At 51.8% G+C, this 21,350-nt stretch overlaps 2 protein-coding genes across 4 annotated transcripts; one reads left to right on the plus strand and one right to left on the minus strand.

Annotated features, from left to right (window-relative positions):
• The first annotated feature begins 1,044 nt into the window (after positions 1 to 1,044).
• Inafm2 (InaF motif containing 2) lies at positions 1,045 to 4,233 on the plus strand. Its single transcript, XM_027925869.2, has one exon. It carries the CDS (start codon positions 1,577 to 1,579, stop codon positions 2,036 to 2,038), a length of 462 nt encoding a protein of 153 aa, XP_027781670.1. The 5' UTR covers positions 1,045 to 1,576; the 3' UTR covers positions 2,039 to 4,233.
• Positions 4,234 to 9,139: 4,906 nt separating this feature from the next.
• Positions 9,140 to 18,101, minus strand: Ccdc9b (coiled-coil domain containing 9B). 3 transcript variants are annotated; one of them, XM_027923597.2, is made up of 11 exons: positions 17,968 to 18,101; positions 17,063 to 17,176; positions 16,657 to 16,764; positions 15,935 to 16,084; positions 15,719 to 15,844; positions 14,925 to 15,124; positions 14,576 to 14,634; positions 13,978 to 14,031; positions 13,791 to 13,881; positions 13,184 to 13,226; positions 9,140 to 13,100 (listed from the first exon to the last, which is right to left on the minus strand). In XM_027923597.2, the coding sequence occupies exons 1-11, from the start codon at positions 17,977 to 17,979 to the stop codon at positions 12,558 to 12,560; spliced, it is 1,500 nt and encodes a 499-aa protein (XP_027779398.2). In that variant the 5' UTR covers positions 17,980 to 18,101; the 3' UTR covers positions 9,140 to 12,557. The 3 variants fall into 3 exon arrangements, with proteins under 3 accessions (XP_027779398.2, XP_071464189.1, XP_071464190.1); XM_071608088.1 differs by lacking the exon at positions 14,576 to 14,634 and having other exon boundaries at positions 14,968 to 15,124; XM_071608089.1 differs by lacking the exon at positions 17,968 to 18,101 and having other exon boundaries at positions 17,074 to 17,160.
• Positions 18,102 to 21,350: the final 3,249 nt, after the last annotated feature.

Below are 21,350 nucleotides of genomic sequence, written 5' to 3' on the forward strand. Positions count from 1 at the left end.
CAGATATCCAGGAGGCAGTCCATACAGCCAGTTCTGGGAACACAGGAAATAGGATTCAAGGAGGAGGGAACCTGAAATTCTAGAAAGTCTCACAGAGAGGGAACAAGGATGGGGAAGGAAAAGACACAAGCAGGTGGAAGGATAGAGGGAAGCACAAAGAAAGTGGCTAATGAGAGTCCCAACTAGGAGAAGGGTTGTCAGCACTCAAGGGGTCCAAAGAACAAGCACGAACCCCACTGCCTGGCCCCTGGCCTGGAGCCAGGGAAGACAAATCTCACATTGGAAGGGGACAAGGAAAAGGGAGGACAACCACCCAGGCTCTGAGGCCAAAAGAGGATTACGGAGGGGAAAATCTGGAAGCCACACTCCATCAGTTCAGTGAAGCCCCTTGGGTTCAAATCAAGTCTGGAAGTCTAAAACCCAAAAAGCAGGACTTGGGACTTGTAGTGAACTTCAAGACTAGGGTGGCAGGAGAATCTGGAAAACAAACTCAGTCCTGGAGGCCTGGGGAAGTCTGGGCAACTTGGCTTGAGGCATCTGAGAGGACAGGGAATTGGGAAGATGCCAACAGGATCCCCAAGCCCAGTCTGACCCTAGGAGAAGGAACGCGACCAGAGGTGGCCTCAGTGAACGCTCCAGGTTCCTTGGCTGCCTATCCCAGGCGTGAATCCTGCTCTTTAGGTGTGAAGGGGCCTGGGAAACCAGTTCGGAGATACGTGGAGCCATGCGCGAGCAGAGAGCACGAAAGTGGTATGACCCGCGCGTCGCAGGAATAAACTGAGGCCTGGGGTCCCGAAACCCGGGCTGCTATTCCACCTGTCACTTCGGAGCCTGGGGCGGAGCGGGGAGGTGCTAGAGTTGACAGTTCAGCGCTCCGACCGCCCCTCCCCGCCCCTCTTCCAGTCCCTCACTCCGCCCCAAACAGCGTCGTTCCCCTTTTAAAGAGGCGCTACGGTCTTGGGTCCTCCCAGCACCAGCCCGCGCGGGGCGGCCGCGACATCGCTGCTTTAAGAACCAGCCTCCCTTAATTCTCTCTTAACTGGGCGTCCAGGCGGGGGGGGGGATCGTTGCGCCCGACCTCAGCCCGCCTCCCTGAGCAGCGTTTCCGGACCCCAGCGTCGCCCTTTTAAGAGGCAGCCCCCAGCAGCGCTCTCCCCCGCCCCTGTAGCCGGCGCGCGAGGCGGGGGAGCCGGGTTGGAGCCGAGCGCGCTGTCCGCGCGGCCACTGGAGACCGGGCGGCCGGCGGCCGGGCAGGCGGCGGTGGCGGAGCGCGCGGCGGCGGCGGATGGGGACGCGGAGCCTTGCGGTTGTGGCGGCTGTGGCTGTGGCGGCGGCGGGGAAGCAGCTGACGGGCCGGCGGCGGCGGCGGCGCTGGCGGCGGTGACTGGCCCAGGCCCCGGCGGCGGCTGCAGCGACGCGGTGGCGGGCTGCGGGCGGGCGGCGTGAGGAGCGGCGGCGGAGCGCGGAGCCGCCGGGAACCGAGGGCGCCGGGCCGCCCCCTGTCCAGTCCTCGCAGGCCGCCAGGCCCCCTCCAGCCGGGGCCGTGGAGCACCGGGGCAAAGGCCGGGGCCCCCCCATGAAGGAGCGCGACGCGGCCCCGGCCGAGCGGGGCAAGCCGGCCACCTACACCGGGGACAAGAAGGCGAAGATGGCGGCCAAGACCAACAAGAAGTGGGTCCGGCTCGCCACCGTGTTCGCCTACGTGCTCTCCGTGTCGCTGGCCGCCATCGTGCTCGCCGTCTACTACAGCCTCATCTGGCAGCCGGTGGGCGCCGGGACCTCGGGGGGAGCAGCCGGCCAGCCTCCGGGCGGCTCCAACGCCACCGGCCCGTCCGGGACTTCGGGGGCGGCGGCTGCAGGGCCCAACAATACCAGGTCGTCCCGCCGCGAGGCGCCTCGCGACGCGCCCCCGCTGCAGGCGGCGCGGCTCGCACCCCCGGACCCCACTGCTGACAGCCCCCTGGCCCGGCCGCTCGAGCGGCCGCGGGGGCCTGACGAGGATGAGGAGGAATCTGCAGCAGCGGCCGGGAGTCGTTGAACCTCTCAGCGCCGGGGGCGGTGGGGAACCATCCTCCCCAAGCCCAGAGGCTGGACTTTGCAGCAGGTCAGGGCGGAGAGCCCTCGGGAGTGACCCCTACGGGAGCGAACGCCCCCCTTCATCCAGATGATCTCCTGCTCGCCTCGGGAATGGGTGGCCCGCAGCCAATGGACCACGATTTGCCGATTCGCCGATTCGCCGGGACTCGGGGTTTGATCTTCCCAGGACCCCGTGCTGCGCCAGGGCCCTGAGCCATAAGGGGGATGGGGGAGGGTGGGGAGATCCTAGTACTGAACCCTTCTGTGCCGCTAGCTCTGGTGTATCCTACATGCAGGGTTACTCGGGCTTCCCCACACCCCTAGAAGGAGGGAGCTGTAGGGGCTCTTTTTTGATAAGCCGAAGCTCTCAAAAGGGAAGAGGGCACCAAAAGTAGTGGAGCTCAGGTACGTCGTCAACCTAGTTGCAGTGGCCAGACATGCATTTAATTTATAGATCCCTGTACATAGTTGTTGACATATGCACTAGAAACTATAATCACATAGAATTCTATGTATCCTCCCACACCCTGGGTAGCTACTGACTGATGGGGTCCTGCAAGGGCTATTTGCTGGCCCCCAAAGTGCACCTAGCCAGAAAGGCACAAATAGCTTTTTTCATCACCCACTCTTTCCCTGTTGCCCTCCTATTTCAGAAAGATAGGTTTATGGCGTTCTTACACAAGAGTATAATCATTCTTAGACCGTTGACATGACAAAAAAACCTTAGAAGTGGAAGCAGTTTAGGGAGGGTGAAGAATGTACTGATCCCCTCCTCTTTCCACCCTAGTGCCCCCACCAAAGTGGCTTCCTGTTGCAGCTCTGAGTATCTGGATGTGTGCCAGAGACAATGGAAGGGAAAGAGCAGTGCCATTGTGCTTTAATCCTGAACTTCCCCTCCCCTTCTTTTTGAAAGAACAAGTTGTTGTAAGTAGAATGTCAGGAGTTTTATTTAATTATTTATTTTTTTCCCTGCTCCTCAAGATCTTGTCTTGTTCACCTTTGCCTTCCCTCTTTCCTGAGCCTGTAGCAACAGAGCTGCTCCAAAGTTGGGACAAAATCTTGTAAAACCAGAGCTTTGATCATGTTCTCTGGTTTTGAGTTAGACTGCAGAATCAGAAAGGTAGGCTTCAAACTCAGGATTGTGCTTACTTACTGTGTTTAAGGATTGTGTTTTGATAGCCAGCTAAGAGACCAGCTATGGGAAGGTTGAATTAGTTTACCTTTCCTGATAAGCCCCATTTAAATGCAGCCTATAATTTTATAGAGGAGGTGACAAACATCCAGAGAAATGACACATGTATAGCTCTGGGGCAGCAAGAATTATACTTCCTCAATTTGGATTCCGTTTCCTTCTGCCACTTGCTTTTAGGCAATTGAGAGTGGGTAGTGACAAGATATCAAACCCCTTAGCGTTTCCTTTTTGGGAAATGAGGCACTTTAGAAAAGAAAACTTATCCACCTGAGTCCTGAAACAGTTTGTCTTTCCATTTTTCTGGCCTACACTCTAGTTAGCGCTGATCCAAGTTTACAGGACAATAGCTTTGCTTTAAGCCATGTCCTGTTGTGGGCAAGAAAATAGCAACTGAGCTGTTGCAGCCTACTGGCAGGCTGGTAACTCCCTGCTGGTAACAGCCTGGGCTTAGAGGAGGTTTCTTAGCAGCCAACTAAGACTTCAGTCATTAGGAAGCCTATGAGGCTTTTTTAAATTTTTGGTGAGAGACTGGGGTAAGAAACATAAAATGCCACTTTATAACTTCAATAATAGCCTGTAATTTATATTTACTGTGTGAATTTTTAGTCCTATATTTTAATAATTTGTAAATTGATCTCTTATTCCCAAGAACCTTTTGGACTCTCAGAAGAACATCTGGAGTCTAGTCCCCTGTCCCCCTAACCCTGCTTTCTGGACTGTTTAAATTCACTTTGGGATGGATCAGAGAGTCCAGTGAGACCACTCGTGGGTCCAGCTGGCCTCCTGACTCTTTAAAGCCTTCACTGGAATTGGGACATTTGCTCCAGCCCTAGCTGTGAACATGACCAGAGACGTTATTTATAATTCAGCCATTCAAAATATACCTGTACTCAAAAAGTCCTGTATATTTTTTAAAAGTTTTATTTTTCAGGTGAACAAAAATACATTCTAAGAACTCTGCCTAAGCCTGTGTAAATCGATCATTTTTCTTATCGACTTTGTGGGAAAGAGCGGAGGTGATCTGAGATGTGGCAGATGAGTGGTGATAAATAGGTTTAGGATAGGAGAAAAAAGCAATTGTCTTACTGTGCTCAATGCCCAATGGCTTGACCGAATTGATTCATGAAGGGTGGCAGAATCCATCTTAGTCAAGAAGCAATCATGGGGTCAGAAGAACAGTGGTATCTAGCTCAACCACCTTTTGTTAACCTTAAAAAGGATGAAAAGATTTTTCTTTAAAAGGACTCTGAGCTGATGCCTATCTGACAAAGCTAAAGGACCAGTAAGCATGGATATTAAAATTTATTGCAAACATTTTTTTGGACACAGTACTGAGATGAGGATAAGCTGCCTGATGGCATCACTGTTCTCACTGGTAAACCTCTAGCCCCTAGGTAACTCAGGCAGGAAGTGTTAACACTAGGAAAGACAAACTGATGCTGCTTCACTACTTGGTCAGAGCTTTGTCTACCGCTGAGCCCAGTGGCTGAGAGGTATAGGTTGCTTCAAAGGTAAGAATTTCCTCCCCTTAAAAGCAAACAAAAAAGACATGTGGGTGAAAAGCACAAATATAAGGGATTAGTTATGCTGCAAAATACATGGTAAGCAATTGAGCTCAGCTCATTATTAGACAATGCTACCCAGTACAAATCCGGAGTGAGAAGCCAGTGTTGGTGGGGCCCCCTGAGGCCTGTACTTCACCAGAGCTGTTGGGGGGTAGCCACTGTGCTTTTACATCACCTTGTAGTCTGCAGGGAGGCATGGAAAAAGTCCGCCCTTCCTTTATTTCCCTCTTCAGCCTACACAATGGCTTTCTGTGAGAGGGCTTGGTAAGGCAGAGCAGAAGGGGAGTGAAAGAGTTTCCAGGCTCTTTTGAGTCAGCCCCTCCTTTCTGCAGATGGTGACATGTGGTTTCTGCAGCTGCACATGGCTTCACACATTGGGCACAGAGAGCAGTAGGTACAGCAGGAGTCTACTGACAGATTAGGACAGGGCCTGGTTGGCTGGGAGCAGTGGTCAGAACAGCTTTTGTTTTGCAAGAGTTAGAAATGAGCTACAAAATCGTTCATTAGGTTTTAAGCCAAGGAAAGATCTGTGCAAACGGGGTTATTTTCCTTCTATTCCTTTGCACTAGTGCTACTAGGACCATTTCTAGGTATTTGCTTATGTGCACTTATTTCCTGGCAGCCTAAATTTGAAAGAAGAGAGAATCCTTTTTTGAAAAGGAAGTTCTAGAAGGTATAGGATCAAAGAACCCTTTGGGCAGATCTTGTGAGAGTACCTTTTTTTCCTCTATCAGTATTCAGGTGCAAAAAAAGTTTCTCTGAAGTGTTAAGTATAAGAAATATTTGTTTTCCTAGTAGCTGAAGATTTCTACATGGTATAAGACCATGGTTTTGAAAGATTTTTTGTCTACCTTGTTTTTCAGTTTTCACTGGGGAATTCTAAGTGTATTTTTTAGTTGAGTATTTATATCCTGTTTTGAAATGCTGAATGCAGAGCATCTACTTGTTCCTACATGTTTCTTTAAGGAGAACTAAAAGGTCAGGTCCCAAGTTTTAGGGCTACCACAGCTATTTAAAAGGGTAATAATTGTCCTCCCCTTCCTGTCTACAGAGAATGGAGATATTTCTGGAATTGCAATTCAGTAACAAAAGGGCCACAGTTGTACATTTTGTTTTCCTCCTCCCTTGGTGGAAGAAGGAACTATAATGGCTTTGCTCGTTTATTATTACTAGTACTTAGTTCCAAGCACAAAACAGTAGGTACTCAGAGTTTATTGAACACCTGGTTGATCACTCTGTTGGATGGTATTGGCCCTAAGGTCATTGTGGCATCCCTGGCATAATCCACTTGGGTATGTGTAACCAACCACAGCCCTGGTGCAAGAGGACCCCTGCAAATTTTAGCCTCACTGACCTCTCTGGCCTCAGTTTATTTTCAAGTCAATGGACTCAGGCTTGGGTTTCCTATACTATCCTGGTGCCAGAAGTCTACTGCTATATTCTATGTGGTGCTTAATGGACACAATATAGGCTATGTGACCTATTCATTGTTTCCTCTGTCCCAGCCCTAATGATGAGTTCTAAAAATAGCTGCTCTGTTAACAGTTTTTTGTTTGTTTGGGGTCACATCTGTTTCACTACATAGCCTGTGGTTTAAGGTTGCCAGAAAGCCTATGTTGTGCTTTTTGTTCCCTCCATAGCTAATTAAACAGAAGCTTCCCTTTGCCACATACCCAGACTCTACAAGGCTGTCCATTCTCTGTCAGAAATAGTCCTGGCTCCATGTGGTACACTGTGCATGTCAACCCCCTCTGGTCAGTGAGGAACACTCTACCCAAGCCAGATTTCCTATGCCTCATTCAGTTCTAAAAATGTTGGTTAAGGTACAAGATAGGTCAAGAAAATTACCACACAGTTTATAATCATGTTCACAAGTGTCTTCCCTTGCTAAACTGTCCTGTTTTCTTAATTTAATCTGTTTTTGCAATAGTTTTCAGTTAAATAACAATAAGATTCCAACTAATATCTATCTTAAGAGATATTTTTCATAAACCACTATTATCAAAACAAGAACTATTTATTAGTTTATACATTTGCCAAGTCAGCCACAAAAGTCCTGAAAAGAAAAAAAAAATTGGGGCTCAATAAAAGCAATCGTGTTAATTACCAAGGATTTCCTTTTAAATTTACCTTTCTCTGCTCCCTCAATGTTCATATTGATTAGTTAATGTCTCTCTGACTTGTGACCTGGAGGCCACCAGCCCTCTAAGCTCACTGCTGGTGTCCTGAGCAGTGTTTAGTCAGAGTAGCCAATCTCTTGAGCAGGCAGCTCATGGCATCACTAGGACCTGAGTGGGGAAGCAGTGTGTTCTTGGATGGGACCCCTGAACTGCAAGATAGGAAACCTGGGGACTCAACAGTGGCATTTGTCAAGACCCCTTGACTTCTCTTTTCTGCCAGCCAAAGGGAACCTCATGAGAGCAAAAGGAAGTCAGAAATGTAAAAGGGCTTTGACATCTTGGAATAAAAAAAATAGTGTATACACATGATGTAATAGTTTTCAAAGGAATGTCTGGCCCTCTGGGCAGAGGAAAATTGATGCATGGAAATAAATATGAAGGGGTATGTAGTAAACATGACACCAGTGCTGAGACCAACAACATCACCTGAGAACTTGGTAGAACCATGACACCTCAGGTCCTATCCCAGACTAACTGAATGAGCAACTCAGGAAGTAGATCCCAGCCTTCTGGTGTTTTGGATTTTATTTGTTTTGGTACTAGAGATTGAAGCCAGGGGCACTTTACCACTGAGCTGCATCCCCAACCCTTTAGATATTTTTCATTTTCAGGCAGGGTCTCACTTTTTACCCTGGCTGGTCTCAAACTTGTGATCCTCCTGCCTCAGCCTTCCAAGTCACTGGGATTATAGATATGTGCCACACTGCACCTGGCCAGTCTTCTGTTTTAAGCAGCCTTCCAGGTGTTTCTGATGCACACTGAAGTTGGAGAACTGCTAGCCCAGTCTTTTCCTCTGAGTCTGTAGCTTAGGATTAGGATATTTCTATTTTGACAGCTGTTCATCAGTATGACTTATGACCTTTTGCTTTGTTGAAGCCAGTTGCCCTGCTGGGGGAAGAGGAAATATTGTGTCCCTGGAGTTTGTAAGGAAAGGGAAAAGAGCCTACACTTTCCATTATTTTTTGACAGTTGCAGGAGAACTTGCCCTGGAGAGCTTGTTAAGAAGGAGGCAGAGTCCTCCTCCCTCTCCCTCAAAGGTACTGATGTGTTTGCCTCACCTCCTGCTCTGGGGCCTGCCGCTTTTCGAGCCAGTCCTTAAAAGGAGCAGTGGGTGCCACATTTGTCCTTTCTGTGCCAGGTCTGTGCTATTTCACTTCCCTGGCGTCAAGTGGATGCTTAATGAGCGCTGTGACGTAGGCCGAGCAGACTTGTTGAGAGAAAGCAGCTTCGCCCCATGCTTTCTGCTGGCTCCTCTCATTGCCTTTCCCAGCCCTGAGTTCACCCCTGCAGGGAGGAGTGGTCATCCATCAGCCTTTCCTCATAAACCCTGATAACTAACCCTGGTGCAGAAAGAGATGCTGGCAGAATCTGTAGACACTGATAAATGACATAAGAGACAGAAGTAAATGGTGTCTTTAGTTTTTCCTATTACCTTGCCCCCCAACCCCCACCTCCAATTTAATCTACAAAAGAAAAAAAAAAAAAAAACAGCCATGTGGAGATTTTGCCATTTCCTTATTTTTATTGTTATTGTTTTAATGGGGTCTAGTATCATCTTTCCTCCTGTTCCTGACCCTGAGGACACAGTCAGGTGTGGAGTTGACAGGTGATCTGACCTCCCAGACTTGCATCTTGTTAGATAGCTGGGAATCTCCTGCTTCCAAGGTTCCCCAATTACCTGTTCCTTGACCATAAGAAAATAAAGCCATACTGCTCCTTTGGGTGGCGAGTTTTAACTCTGTGAGGCACAGAACACACTCCCCAAGGGGGTTAGTTTCTGGGGAAAATATTAAATAAATAAAAACTGTGATATGAATTTATGAAGTTGTTCCTAATATAAACAGCAGAGGAACTACTGTAGGCCAGAGAGCTTATGTGCAGAGTTAAGTGGGGAACAGATAGAGCCAGTCCATGAGGACAAAGGACTCTGTAAAAGCAGGGACTTTTGGTGAGGCTTTTAACTCCACCAGACAACCCAGGGGATTTAAAAAAAAAAAAAAAGCTGTCCTGGAGGACTGGATAAATGTTACAAACCATGCCTCATTTGCCTGAGAATCCATTGGTTCCCAGTGAGGAGGAAGGTAAAAGAGAAAGTTAAAGGAAAGAGAGAACAAATTAGACAGAGATTACACCAAATAGCCATTTTGTTTATTCAGCAAATTCACTGCGTGTCTCCTATGTGCCAGGCCACTGCTACTTGAGTAGCTCCTGCATGCCAGGTATATTTTGCATGCTCTTATCTTTAATTTTCTCAACAATCCTTCAAGGTGGGTATTACTAGTCTCATTTTTCAGATAAGGAGACTGAGGCTTTTAGAAGTTACAATTGGCCAAGGTCACCCATCTGACAGATGTCAGGCCTAGGGTTCAGATTCAGTCTATTGCAGGGAAGGCCTGTGTTTGTTCCACTCCACCACACTGCTTGTCATCAAAACATGTACCTTTCTCAAAGTCTGGTCTATTGTGTTCCCCTTTTGTCAAAGTGAGATGGGCCCCAGACAAAAAGGCCTTGGCCTCTCCTCCTCTCCTTGTTTTGAGAACTCTCCCTGCTGGCTCCTTCTCACTTCTGTGTGTCCTCCAGCGCTATACCCCTGGGTTCCTGATAACCTTTTTTCTTTCTTGTAGTGCTGGAGGTTGAATCCATGGCCTCAAGCATGCTAAGCAAGCACTCTTATCACTGAGCCACACCCCTAGACTCTGATGGACTTTCACTTTTGAAGAGTAGTCTTGTCTGGTGGTTGGAGAGGAAAAGGGCATCCCAAACGAAGGCTCCATCAGCCAAGCCTTTAAACAAAGGAGCTAGGAAAGGATACTGTCAGCTCTCCAAGGCCTTGAGGGCTATGGCGGGCTGCCTAACTACACTTCTCTCCTGCCTAACTACACTTCCCTCCTGCTCCATAGCTGGTTCTATCCTAGAGCAGGAGGGGTAGCTGCCATAACTGTCGCTTCCTTTGTCACAAAGAAGAGAATTCCCGTTTCAGGAAAAGTTCAGTGATTTTTACCTGTACTACCTACCATCTTCTAGATGAAGATATCCTACACTAGTCTCTATTTTCTCTTACCCTTAGGACATTCTTCCTCCTAACAGCTTTCTGGACATTACCCTGTGGAGAGAATTCTGCCTCATGTCCTCATAGCCCATCTGCCCAGCTTTCTCTCCTGTTTAGGAACCTTTATAAGACTGAACCAGAGCTCTGCCCAATTTCAACATCCTCACCCCATGGTCAAACATGCTTTGGTCTATAACCTGAACTGAAGGCATATCTGTACAAGTATTGGTGCTTGGGAACAAATTGTGATTCTTAGAATTCAAATTCTCTTTCTTGAATTCTCTCTCTCTCTCTGTTGTGTTGGGGATTGAACACAGGGTTCTATGTATGTTAAACATACACTCTACCCCTGATCTACAGCCTCAGTCCAGAAATCAAATTCTTGATTGCAGTAGTTTTCAGACATCTGAAATCAAGGGCTCTGCCTAAACCTCCTCTACCCAAGTCCCATTCTCTGGGAGTCATGGGCTCCACACTCCAAAGTCATGTAATTGTGACTAGGAAAGCAAGAGGAAAACTTGAGTTTGAATACATCACCCTTGGCCCAGGTACACCCCACATGCATAGGAATGTTTCCAAGCCTTTTTAAACTTCCATTGATCAACCCCACACCAATGCTTTCACCAGCTTCATCCCATCACATTCCTGACCAGCTGCTTCTTGGTGTACCAGGGAGTTGACACTGCCCTCTAAAGCATCTTCCCAGGAGCCTCTGCTTCCCACTGTACTCTGAAGCCAGGAAGCCCCCTCCACCTGGTAAGTGTAGCATTCGTCCAATCCCTACAAAGCCAGTAACCCATTCTTAGAATCTAGAGGTGGCCTTGGCCCCCAGTCCTCAACATATTTTATAGTCCAGACCCTTGCCACTTAAAAGGTGCGGTTCAGGAGCCAACAGCAGAGGCCTCACCTGGGGCCTATGAGAGGTGCAAGCGCTCAGGTTTTCCCCAGACCTGACATTAGAATCTGCATGACTCTTCACATGAGAGTGTGAGAAGAGTTTTCTAAACAGTCAGGAAGAGATACCCCTTTCTGAGTAGGCGGGCTGGGAGTGAAGCCAAGAGCTAGTGAGGAAGCCTGAGCTAGGACCCCCCAGTTCAGGCCTCACATATAATGGTGGAGTCACTCCTGATCACAGGAGTCTCCCTAGCGCCTCAGAAGGCAATGAGAGGCCCACAACCCTCCAGAAAGGAATAACCATGTAGGGTCAGAGGGGAAGGAAGCTGAAGGGGCCACGGTGAGATCCAGGCACGAACTCAGGAATAAATGGCACGTGTCACATAAAAAAGAGAGGAACACCTGCCTCGGCCAAGCATAGATGCAATGGTTCTCTTTGGGCTCCTACCACCATTCTGCCCCCAGCACTGTCAGGCACCTACAGCCAAGAACAGCTCCCGCTGTTCAGCCTAGAGCTGCCGGATGACTGAGTTGCAGAGTCACTGTCGCCCACCGGGTAGATTACTGGTAGAGGGTGCTCAGGAAATGTTCACTGAATTGAAAGGAAGCCACAGCTTGTGCAGAGCCTGGATAATTCACCAGACGTGGGCCTCCAGGGAGGGGCAGGAATGGAGATTAAGTCAGAAAGACAAGTCCTAATGTCCGTACTTAGCTGGAATTGTGTTCTTCTGTCTTTCAAGTCTCTGTCTGAATCCATGGCCTTGGTGTGGAGAGGTGGGGGAAGAGAAAAAGAAAGAGAAGGCAGGAAAGGACCCCAAGGTGCAGGGCCAGACCCTTGCCTCCATTCAGAGTGCATGGGATGTCTGACCTGGGTGTTGAAGAGGGGCATGCCTGCTAGTGAGCTCTCCCACCTGCTGTGGGCACAGGAGGTGGTCCCCTGCCCAGCCCATTTCACTGCAGAGGGAAGACCTTTTCAGACACCTTCCTTTCTCTTCCCAGTCCAATCCCTGTCAGCTGCAAGACCTCCCTCTTTCTGGATCTCATTCTCCTTTCCAGGAGAAACAGGAGGCTGGCAAGAGATTCCCTTGGTTTGGCCATCCCAGGGGTCTGGGACTTGGGTCACCTGGGTGAAAGGCAGGGGTATGGGAAAGGGCTTGAGCCTGAGTTGGCCGTGACAGCTTTGAGGCTACCTGGACCTGAGGAGACAAAAGCCTGCAGCTGGAGAGAGCAGCCAGGTGCCAGGGGAGTCCATTGCTGGGTGCTACTAAGCTTTGCTGTCTTGCAAAGGTAGGAAAGACTTGTGGCTTGGGCAGCAGTAGGCCCAGGTCAGTGATACCAGCTTTAGACACCAGGCACCAGCTTAGGAATACACCAGGGGTTGTGCCTGTACATGAAAACTGCACAGAGATGTGTACATCCTGTGCAGGGAGGAGGCAACTCCTTGCCCTCACAAGATGGCCCTGCCACAGAGTTTGCCACACTGCTCAGTCAGACTGGCACAAGCTCACTGGCAATCAGATGCCCATCATGCAGAAGTCTCTCATCTGAGTTCTTCCCTCCTCTTCTCCCCAACCTGGCTCCCCATCTCCCATGCACTATGCTCAGCATCTTCCTGAAGGGCCAGGACCTCCTGTCCTACTCCTCACACCTGAGCCTCTTCCCCTTTGACCTGTTCCTCTGGGGGCCCTGCTTCTTGATACCAGTCTCTGTTGGGCCCCTACCTTGCTAGACTTGTCCTCTCTGGGCTCTAAAACCCCGGTTCCTTTTTGTGGCTCAGAGCAAGTCTGGACATCTAGCCCAGACTGCTGGGCATTCCATCCCAGGGACTGCTTCTCAGAGCCATCTGGCCAGGACACAGAACTCTCCTGGGCCTCAGGCCTTGGACTGAGCATACAAATGCTCTCTCCAGGCCCAGGACTGCTGGCTCCTCCTAGAGAGAGGTCAAGGGGAGCCAAGTCAGTTTCTTCTGGAGAGCAAGGGACTGAACTGGCTGTGGAGGCTGCTGTGTCCCCTTGTGGCCCCTCTGGGGATGACAGGGTTGAGCTAGTTGCAGGAATCCTTTCTAGTCGGCCTGGCTCTGTCTCGCTCTGCTTCTGTTCACGCTCCTCCTCTGCACTGGATGTCTTTCTGGGGCTCTGGCTTCCCTGAAACAAGAGAATAGCCTGGCTGGCTGGCAAACTCAGGGATCATGTCCCCAGCCCACCCCATCCAATCTCCAAGTACCCACTTCATGACTCTGCAGCTCCTCTTTATCTTCCTTCATGTCCCACCTGTAGGAACAGAGCATGTGGCAGGCCCTAAGCCTACCCTTACCCCATTTCACATCACCCCAGCCAGTGCCCATGTCCCCCCAGGGAGAAGCTAAAGCCCAGGGTTCCCAGAGAAAAATCAGACCCAGAATAAGATTCCAGAATGCTTCCCTCCCAGTTTGGCTTTGTTCCCCAACTCCAACCATTTCCCCTGAATGCTACCCACCTTGGCCCCATCCTGGGTCCCCAGCTGCTGTTTATGGCCAAGCCTGCTGTACCTTAGTTGCACACCTTGAGTTCCTATGGGGACTCCAGGCATGTCCCTGCCTGCACTGCCTGAGAAAGGCACTCCTCACTTCCCAGGGGAAGGGAGCTGCTGTAATTACTGTGGCCTCCCTGAACGCCAGGCTCTGTTCCTGCTGCCTCTGCTGCTGGTCTCTCCTGGTATCTCATTAACCTGCAGCAACAGCAGCCAGCAAGGAGGCAGGGGCCCAGGGGACAGAGCAGGCACCTGGATCCAGCCCTGTCCAAGAAGTCAGGACAAATAGATGCCTGCTTTGATTTTTGTCCCCTGCTACCTATTACCTTCGGGCTCTGCCAGTCAGCCTTTCTGTTCCTCGGGCTTTGCTGACTGTGGCTATCGCCACCGAGGGTCTGCCAAGCTGTCCACCCTGACCTGCAGGATATGGTCCACAAATTAAGGAAAGAAGAAGGCTGAGGCAGTTGGTATCTCACCAGCTGATGGGATCCTGCTTCTTCTCCCCCAACTCACCTTTTCCATCAGGTGGCAATGGTGGGGGCTGTATCTTCCAGTGGGTCCTGGGTCCTAAAGAGGGACAAAGGAAATGAGGAAAGGGTGGGGTGATTAATGATCAAAAGCAGAAACACCAATTCTTCTAGTACCAGGAAGTCACCAGTCCTGATCCAGTTGTGGGTTTTCTACTTCCCCAGAAAAGCCCCCACCTGGCCTCCTGTGCTAGTTTTGCCACTTTCTGGCTAGATGACCTGATTGGCCTTTTGGGGCCCCAGCCTCCTTGTACATAGCATGAGGGCACCAGAAACCCACAGGCTGTTTCTGCAATAGGCCAGGGGAGGACCAGTTGGACTTTCACCCAGTATAGACTGAGGCCTTGAAAGACCCCAGTGGAGGCAAGCTTCCACGAAACCTCCTCCAGGGGCCTTTTGGGGCCAGAACCAGCAAGAGCTGTGGACTCAGAGGACAGTCGAGGAGGTCTGATGGTGCAAGAGAGGAGGAAGATATCCTCCCATGCTTCCTTTCAGCTCTGAAAAGAAGTAGGAAACCAAGAAACAGAGAAAAGGAGGAGAGTGAGAAATGCCAAGGTGCAGGGGATGAGGTGGGGTTGGCTCACCCCTTCTGCCTCCCGCCCTGGCCGAGCCCTCGTCCCTAGGCTTGCTGTAGTCCTGTAGCCTGTGTAGACAGAGGAGGGAGTCAGGTTGCTGGTGGCTGGGTGGACAGAAGTTGCTTCAGGCTCCGTACTAACACAGCCTCCCCCAGCCCCAGCCCCAGAACTGAAGGCAGCAGGGAGATGATGGGCCAAAGAGAGAGGTGGGGGCACCCAGTGCCCACATAAGCCCTGAGCCCAGGGCCTTACCAGAGGGCCCAAGTAGGATCTCTCCCTCCAAGCAGCACCCACACGTAGCCCTACCCCAGATCCATTAGCATGTCAGCCCAGCAAGATTTGCAGCCCTGCCACCCACGTGGGCTTGGTCTTGTCCAGGTCCCACGGGCGGCGCCAGTCACCCTGTGCATCTCTGTGCCGGGCAAGGCGCGCCAGGTCAATCTGCTCCCGCTCCTGCTTCCACTGTGCATAGTCCCAGCCCACCTCTGGGGGCTCCCCCATTGGCCTTCTGGGAGCTAGGCCTGGGACCACGCCGGGACTCCGGGGTTCACGAGCACCCTGAAAGGAGAAGACACTCAGCCCCAGTAGTGGGGAGGGGAAGAAGCAGGAAAAAGATTGAAGTTGTCTGGAGGGTCCACTAACCCACTCTTTTCTCAAGGTTTCCACGTTCCCATGTAAAAATTAGATCTGTTCCATCTCTACTAATGTGCCGTGGCCATGATTTCCATCCACTTGTTAGATGTGAGTTTGGGGAAAGTAACTAAACCTCTCTGTGTATCATATCCTCATCTACAAAATGAGGCTAACAACAGCACCCATACACAGGGTCCTTGCAGAGGTGTGTAGAGTGGCCCAGGGTGGGAGGGACATCCAGAGGCTCTGAGCAAGAACGAGGACTAGGGGCTGCTGCCACCTAGAGGTCACGGCTGGCACATGGCCAGTCTTCCACACTCTCCCCACAGGCTGCCACCAGCCAGGCTAGATAGGGAGGGGGCTGGATCTCTGGCTTCAACTGTCTCTCCCCCAAAATCCACCCAAAGTAGAAACTGGCCACAGAAAGGATGGAGGGGCAGAAATTCTCACAGGTGCTACCTAGGTCATATCCTGCTGACGAGAGTCTGACTCAGCTTCTCTACCTTTTTGAAAATGTACCTTCCGTGAAGAATCTGAGCTGGTGGCTATCTGCATGGAGGGGCTGTGGCCCTGGCTTGCTCCAAGTGGCTGATCTGTCCCCTGGTTCCTTGCTCTGGCAGGCTTTTCACTTACGATCCGTTTGGCCTGGGGAAGGTGAAGATGGACAGCATGGCAGGGCCAGGGACAGGAGACTGCCCCTACTCTGAGGTCTAGATGCTCCCCACACCTGCTCACCTTGGCTTTATTTTCCATGGTCACGGCCAGCTCCACTCGTTCCCCCAAACAGAAAGTTTGGTCCCCATCATCTTCATCCTCAAGCATCTCATGGGCCACTCCAGGTTTGAGGGGGCTCCTTGCCCAGTTTCTGCTGACCACCCGCTTTTCCTGCAGAATTAGGTGTCCATGCCTTCAGGCCACATGAGCAGTGCTGGGCAGGACCTGGGTGCTGGGTTCTTTAGGTATTTCTTAGGCCTGAGTTCTAGCCTGGGCCCTCCCTGGAATGCCCAGAGAAGTTGGTTCTATGGGGAGTTCACATGCCAACAGCATTAGGTTATCCAGGGCCCAGGGCCACCCAAGGCTCAAGATGCCACAATGGCCCGTCATCTTTGAGCTGGGAAATCCAGAGCTCTCAGACAATGCAGCTTTGTCCTTTAGACACTGTTCCTGGCTTTCATCCCCAACTTCTCTGTCCCCCACTTCCTGCAGGGTTTTTAGACCTGGCTCTGGGGATTAGCAGAAGCCTGTGCTTAAGGCAAAGATGCAGGCTGTGGGGCTGGGAAAGGCTATAGGGAGACTTCTATTAGGTGGCCTTTTAGCTTTGACCTGGACTGCATGAGGAGTTAATGGGTGAATCCAGAATGGTAAATAGGAGACGAGGGCCAGAGGCAGTTGTCCTCCCCTGACATGGGCTGGACTTCCTTCCTTGCCATCCCGCCCTATCTCCAGGGTGAGCTTACACCAGGAATCTGGCTGATGGTGACAGTGAGGCCATCAGGTCGGAGGAGCTCTGGCGTGGTCACAGCCATACCCCCCTGCTCAGCCTGCCGACGGTCTTCCTGGATTTCCTGTGGGAGGGCCGGGGGTCAACACAGGCCACGGCCCCCCAGATGCACAGAGACACAGATGCTGACAGGCCTACATGAAGAGACACCAGGGGGACACCAGGAGGCAGAGACACCACATCACAAGTGCCCGAGATCCTGACCAAGCTTCTGAGAGGGAACATGTTCACCCCAACCCTAGTCCTGGGCCTAGAGACACATTCCAGCCTGCAGGGAGAGCCCATCATGCAGGTAGCCACCTTTTGGTCAGCCAGGGGCACCAGCCAAGTTGGTCCTCTCAGCCCTGTTGCAGCCCACTCACCTGGTACCTACGCAATAAGGCTTGATTCTTCTTGCGCAGGGCAACTATCCTGCGATCCAGCTCAGCATCCTTCTCTTCTTGCTTGCTCATCAGGGATTCAGCTCTGTGAGGTCCCTACAGAGGGCAGGGAACCCATGCTCCTGCCTGCTGGACCTACCCCACCTTTACCCCACCTTTCACATTTACCCAATCAGCCTTATTCTAACGACCTGGGAACCAGGCCCCAGACTCATAGTTCAGGCCACACAAGAGGGTTGGAGTTAGGAAGATGGTCCATAGAAGTCCCCAAGCCTCCATCCCAGTTCCTCCAGGGTACAGGTGAGGGTCTAATACTCATGACCACAGTGCCCAGCAGCAGCTGCCCCTCCCCCGGCTCTCCAGGGAGCTCACTGCCGAGCAGCGCCTGGAATAGGAGTTATAAATGGCTCTGGCAGTGGAACCTGCCGTGACTGGGAAGCTGCCAGGAGATTTGGAAGGTCGAGGGGGGAGCTGTTTGCCTTCCAATCCAAAACCACAGATAAAAAGGGTCTTCCAGCTTGGTCCTGGGCTCTCAGGCCCTGGACCCCACTCTCTGGACCTAACCCCAATCCGCAGGAAAGAACCGCTCCCACGGGCCCAGCCCTCCAGGCCTGAGCCACTGGCAAACAAGGCAAAAAGGGGTATCTATGTTTTAGTCTCAGCCAGGGAGCCCTCCAGGGCAAACCATGTCCCTGCATCGAGATCCTGGGTCCCTCCTTGCCTGGCTGTGGGGTCTCTGTTGTAGCCAGTGCCCCTGGCCAGCCCTCTACCCGCCTCAATTCAGTCCTCTTCCTCCCAGGCCCAGCTGTCCCTGGAATGTAGCTACCTGGTATCTCAGCCCTCCCCAGCCCCAAGAAGCCCCCCGCTAAAGGCAAGGTGCCACTCACAGCTGAGTGCATGGCAACAGCGAGCACCAAGAGAATTCCAGAACAGCCCCGGGGGAACCAGAGCAGGAGGGAAGCTGGAGCCACCGGAGCCGGGCCTCTGCCGGCCTCTCCCTGCCGGCTTCGCTGCTCAGCACACGAGATCATGTTGTGATTACAAAAGACTCCTCTGGGCTCCCAGCCAGGAACACTGCAGCCGCCACCCCCACCCTTCCACTCTCAGAGGGCGAGGACCAGGGCACTGGCAGCCAGCTGGTCCTGCCCAGCACCTCTCCCCGCCCTGCCCCAGTGTCCCCAGACAGACTGGCGGAGACTTCTTCCTGGTGGGTCAAGCCCACACAGGAGGCCTTGTCCCCCAAGGTCCTTCACCCAAGGTCCTATGCTTCAACAGGACCCCATCCTAGACCCCCTGTGGACAAGACAGGTAGATAGCAGAGGCCTTTGTGCCTCACATTAATAAAAGAGGCCTACGGGACACAGCCCAGTCCATCCAGCTCTGTGGTCTGAGCCCCCCCCGCCCCCCCCCCCTTTAGGGTGCCTCCCTTGGCTCTCATCACTCAAAATGATCAAGCCTCCTAGGCCAACACGTACTACACATACCTAAAATGCTACCACTAGTCATTGGTCCCTTTAGGTTGAACATTGTCTTCTCTGTATTTCCCAAAAAAGCTACTCATGGCAAACTTCGGTATGAAAAGCCAAGCCTTTCTCCAGGGCCCTTAGCCTTCCTTTCTCCATTCCTCACACTGGGTCCTTCCTGGCCTTGCTCTCTGATGCTGACCATTTCAGCCTCTCTAACTCTAAAGGAGAACAAAGGCCTTCTGAGGAAAACCTCTCCTAAATCATCCTCATACGCCTAAGCCAGTGTCTCTGCCCAGGGACCAGCCTGATGAGCAGTCCCATCCTGGGACCTCAGAGGCCCAAGGCTTGAGGTGCTGGGGAGAGGGGTGGATGCTCTCTCTGTCTTAGGAGTGCCTGGCATCTCATTCAGTATCAGTAGTTACAAGGCACTAATACCCAGGCCCTGGAGTGAGTGTCAGAAACCTCAGCATTCCCCACATTCCTGATTGACCAGGCCTCAGTTTCCCTAACCTCTCACCACAACTTGTCCCTTCTGTGACTGGATCAAAAAGCACCATTGCCTTCTTTCTCCTCCCAGATCAGCCCAGGCAGCTAGAGGCCCACCTCTCCTCCCCTGGAACCACACTTTCAGCCCACCCCCTTCTCCATCACGCTCAGCCCCTTTCCTGTTCAGGCCTTCACCCCTGGCCCCACCCCATCCCTGCAGCCCCAGAGTTCCCATCCTGCTTGCAAATGCCACTGTGCTCTCTCCTTCTTTCCTGCCGGATGTTCCCACTGAGTCAGACTCAGCTACTTTCCCAGCAACACTGACGCACCCAGACTCCTCACCCTAGTGTGTGTGTGTGTGTGTGTCACACACACACACACACACACACACAAACTTGCTGCTTCTCCCACCCTTTCTATGTTCTGCCTCACACAGGCTGAGTTCCAGCCCAGCCTCAGAAGCCTCCAGAAGCCTCAACTTCCCATTATCTGCCCCACAATGTGTTGTTGGAGCAGGGAGGCCTCCAGAGCTTGGCCTGGGAGGGAGACCTAATGCTCTCCACACTCTCTGGAATACAGGGCCCCAGAGCAGGGTTGGGGAGGAGAGATTTGGACAGAGGAGGATGCAGGCAAGGTCTTGATTCCCTGCTGCATCCATTCCCAGCTAGAGTGGGCAGGCACAGGAAGAAATCCAGTTGTCCTACTAGGAAGGGTGACCTTGCAGGGAGAGAAACCCCTACCCTAGAGGCAAAGGCTTAGTAGCCTATCAGGCTGGAGACCCATGTGTCCAGGCAAACCCACAGTCAGACAGGGACCTACTGTTGCTGGCCACGTGCTTCCAAGTGTTACTCATACAATATATCATGCCTCTGCGCATCCCCCACATTCTACCACTTTCTCTAGAACCTGCAGTTTTCCCTGTCTGCTATCCAATTGGACAGAGGTTGTCTGAGGGCAAGAATAATGTGCCAAGTCCTCAGGATCCCCAGGGCCTGGCACAGTGCCCCCTGCATGCTGCAGAGTCTCCATCAGCTCCTGCAGAGTGAACTAACCTGTACTGTCCCAAGCATTGCTGTGCATAGATTATGATGGTCTTTCTGTCCACCCAGAATGCACACAGCCCTGAGAGCCAGTGACTGTCAAAGCCTACTAAGAATGCTCTCCCTCTGTCCTGGGGAGAAGTCCACAGGAAGCAGGGAAAGGCAGAGGAAATGACCAGTGTGATGTTCCCACGAGACCAGGTCTGTTACTCTCTGCCACCACTAGGGGGAAGCAGCATTACAAAGCCTGGCTTTGGATGAGGGAAACGCATGTCCTCCCCTGTTTCTCCCCAGCACCTCTTAAGTCTCACTCACCACCCCACCTCACAACTCCATCAGACTAGAGAGGCCACACAGTTGTAGAAGTCACATTTTATTTATGATAAAATAGGCCCAGAGAGGTGAAGCCATCTGCCTGGGCCTCCATGCCTGTTTTTATTGCAGATGAGCCTGGAAGTCAGGGCTGGTGCCTCCCTGCCCAGGGCTCCTTTCCCTGATGGCCCTGCAATGCTGTTTTGGCTGAGACCCTGCTTTTTGTTCTCCCTCTCTCCGTGGGGCTGGGCCAGTCATCCCAGCATCCCAGGGCATGGCACAGGTCTCTGGATCACAGCTCTTTCCTGGTGGGTTCCCCACCTCCCAGACCACCGGCCAGCTCAGGCGACAGCCCCACCCCTGTGGCAGAGGGCATCTGGACCTGATTCATGGTGATTAGAACATAGACATAGAGCCAACCTGGAGACAAGATGGTTGTGAGACACCTTTTCTCTGAGGAGAAAAGGGAAGAAAGGCCTACTGGGGAAGAAAGACCTAACAGACCTGGGAGCACAGGTCTGGCAGGGGACAGGGCTACTCAGGCCATATTCATCCAGAATGTCTGTCCCTGTGAATAGGTGAACAATAAAATATCAGCACTCTAGTCCTTGCCCTTCTTATCCTTGTCCTAGAATGAGGCAGGCTGGCATGGAGTTCAATCCCTTCCCTCCTTACTGACACTGTCTCTTATCTCTCTGATTTTCCTCTATAAATTGGAGTGCACATTTCTCATTGAGTCATTTGGAGACAAAATGAAATAACATAATGACATCTATACCTGGAACAACGTGTGACTCATAGCCAGGCTCAAAGTCGTTTTTTTCTGGCTTCAGGTAACTTCATGGTAGCCAACCCTTAGCATTCATCAAGGGGACCCAAAGGCTGCCTCCCCCAGCCCTTGGGGCCTGAGCACACTGGGGACTTCTGGGTTATGGGGATCATTTGAGACCTTGGAGGGCAGGCCCT

Source organism: Marmota flaviventris, chromosome 2 (assembly GCF_047511675.1).
Source record: "Marmota flaviventris isolate mMarFla1 chromosome 2, mMarFla1.hap1, whole genome shotgun sequence".
In the NCBI taxonomy this organism is placed as follows: Eukaryota; Metazoa; Chordata; class Mammalia; order Rodentia; family Sciuridae; genus Marmota; species Marmota flaviventris.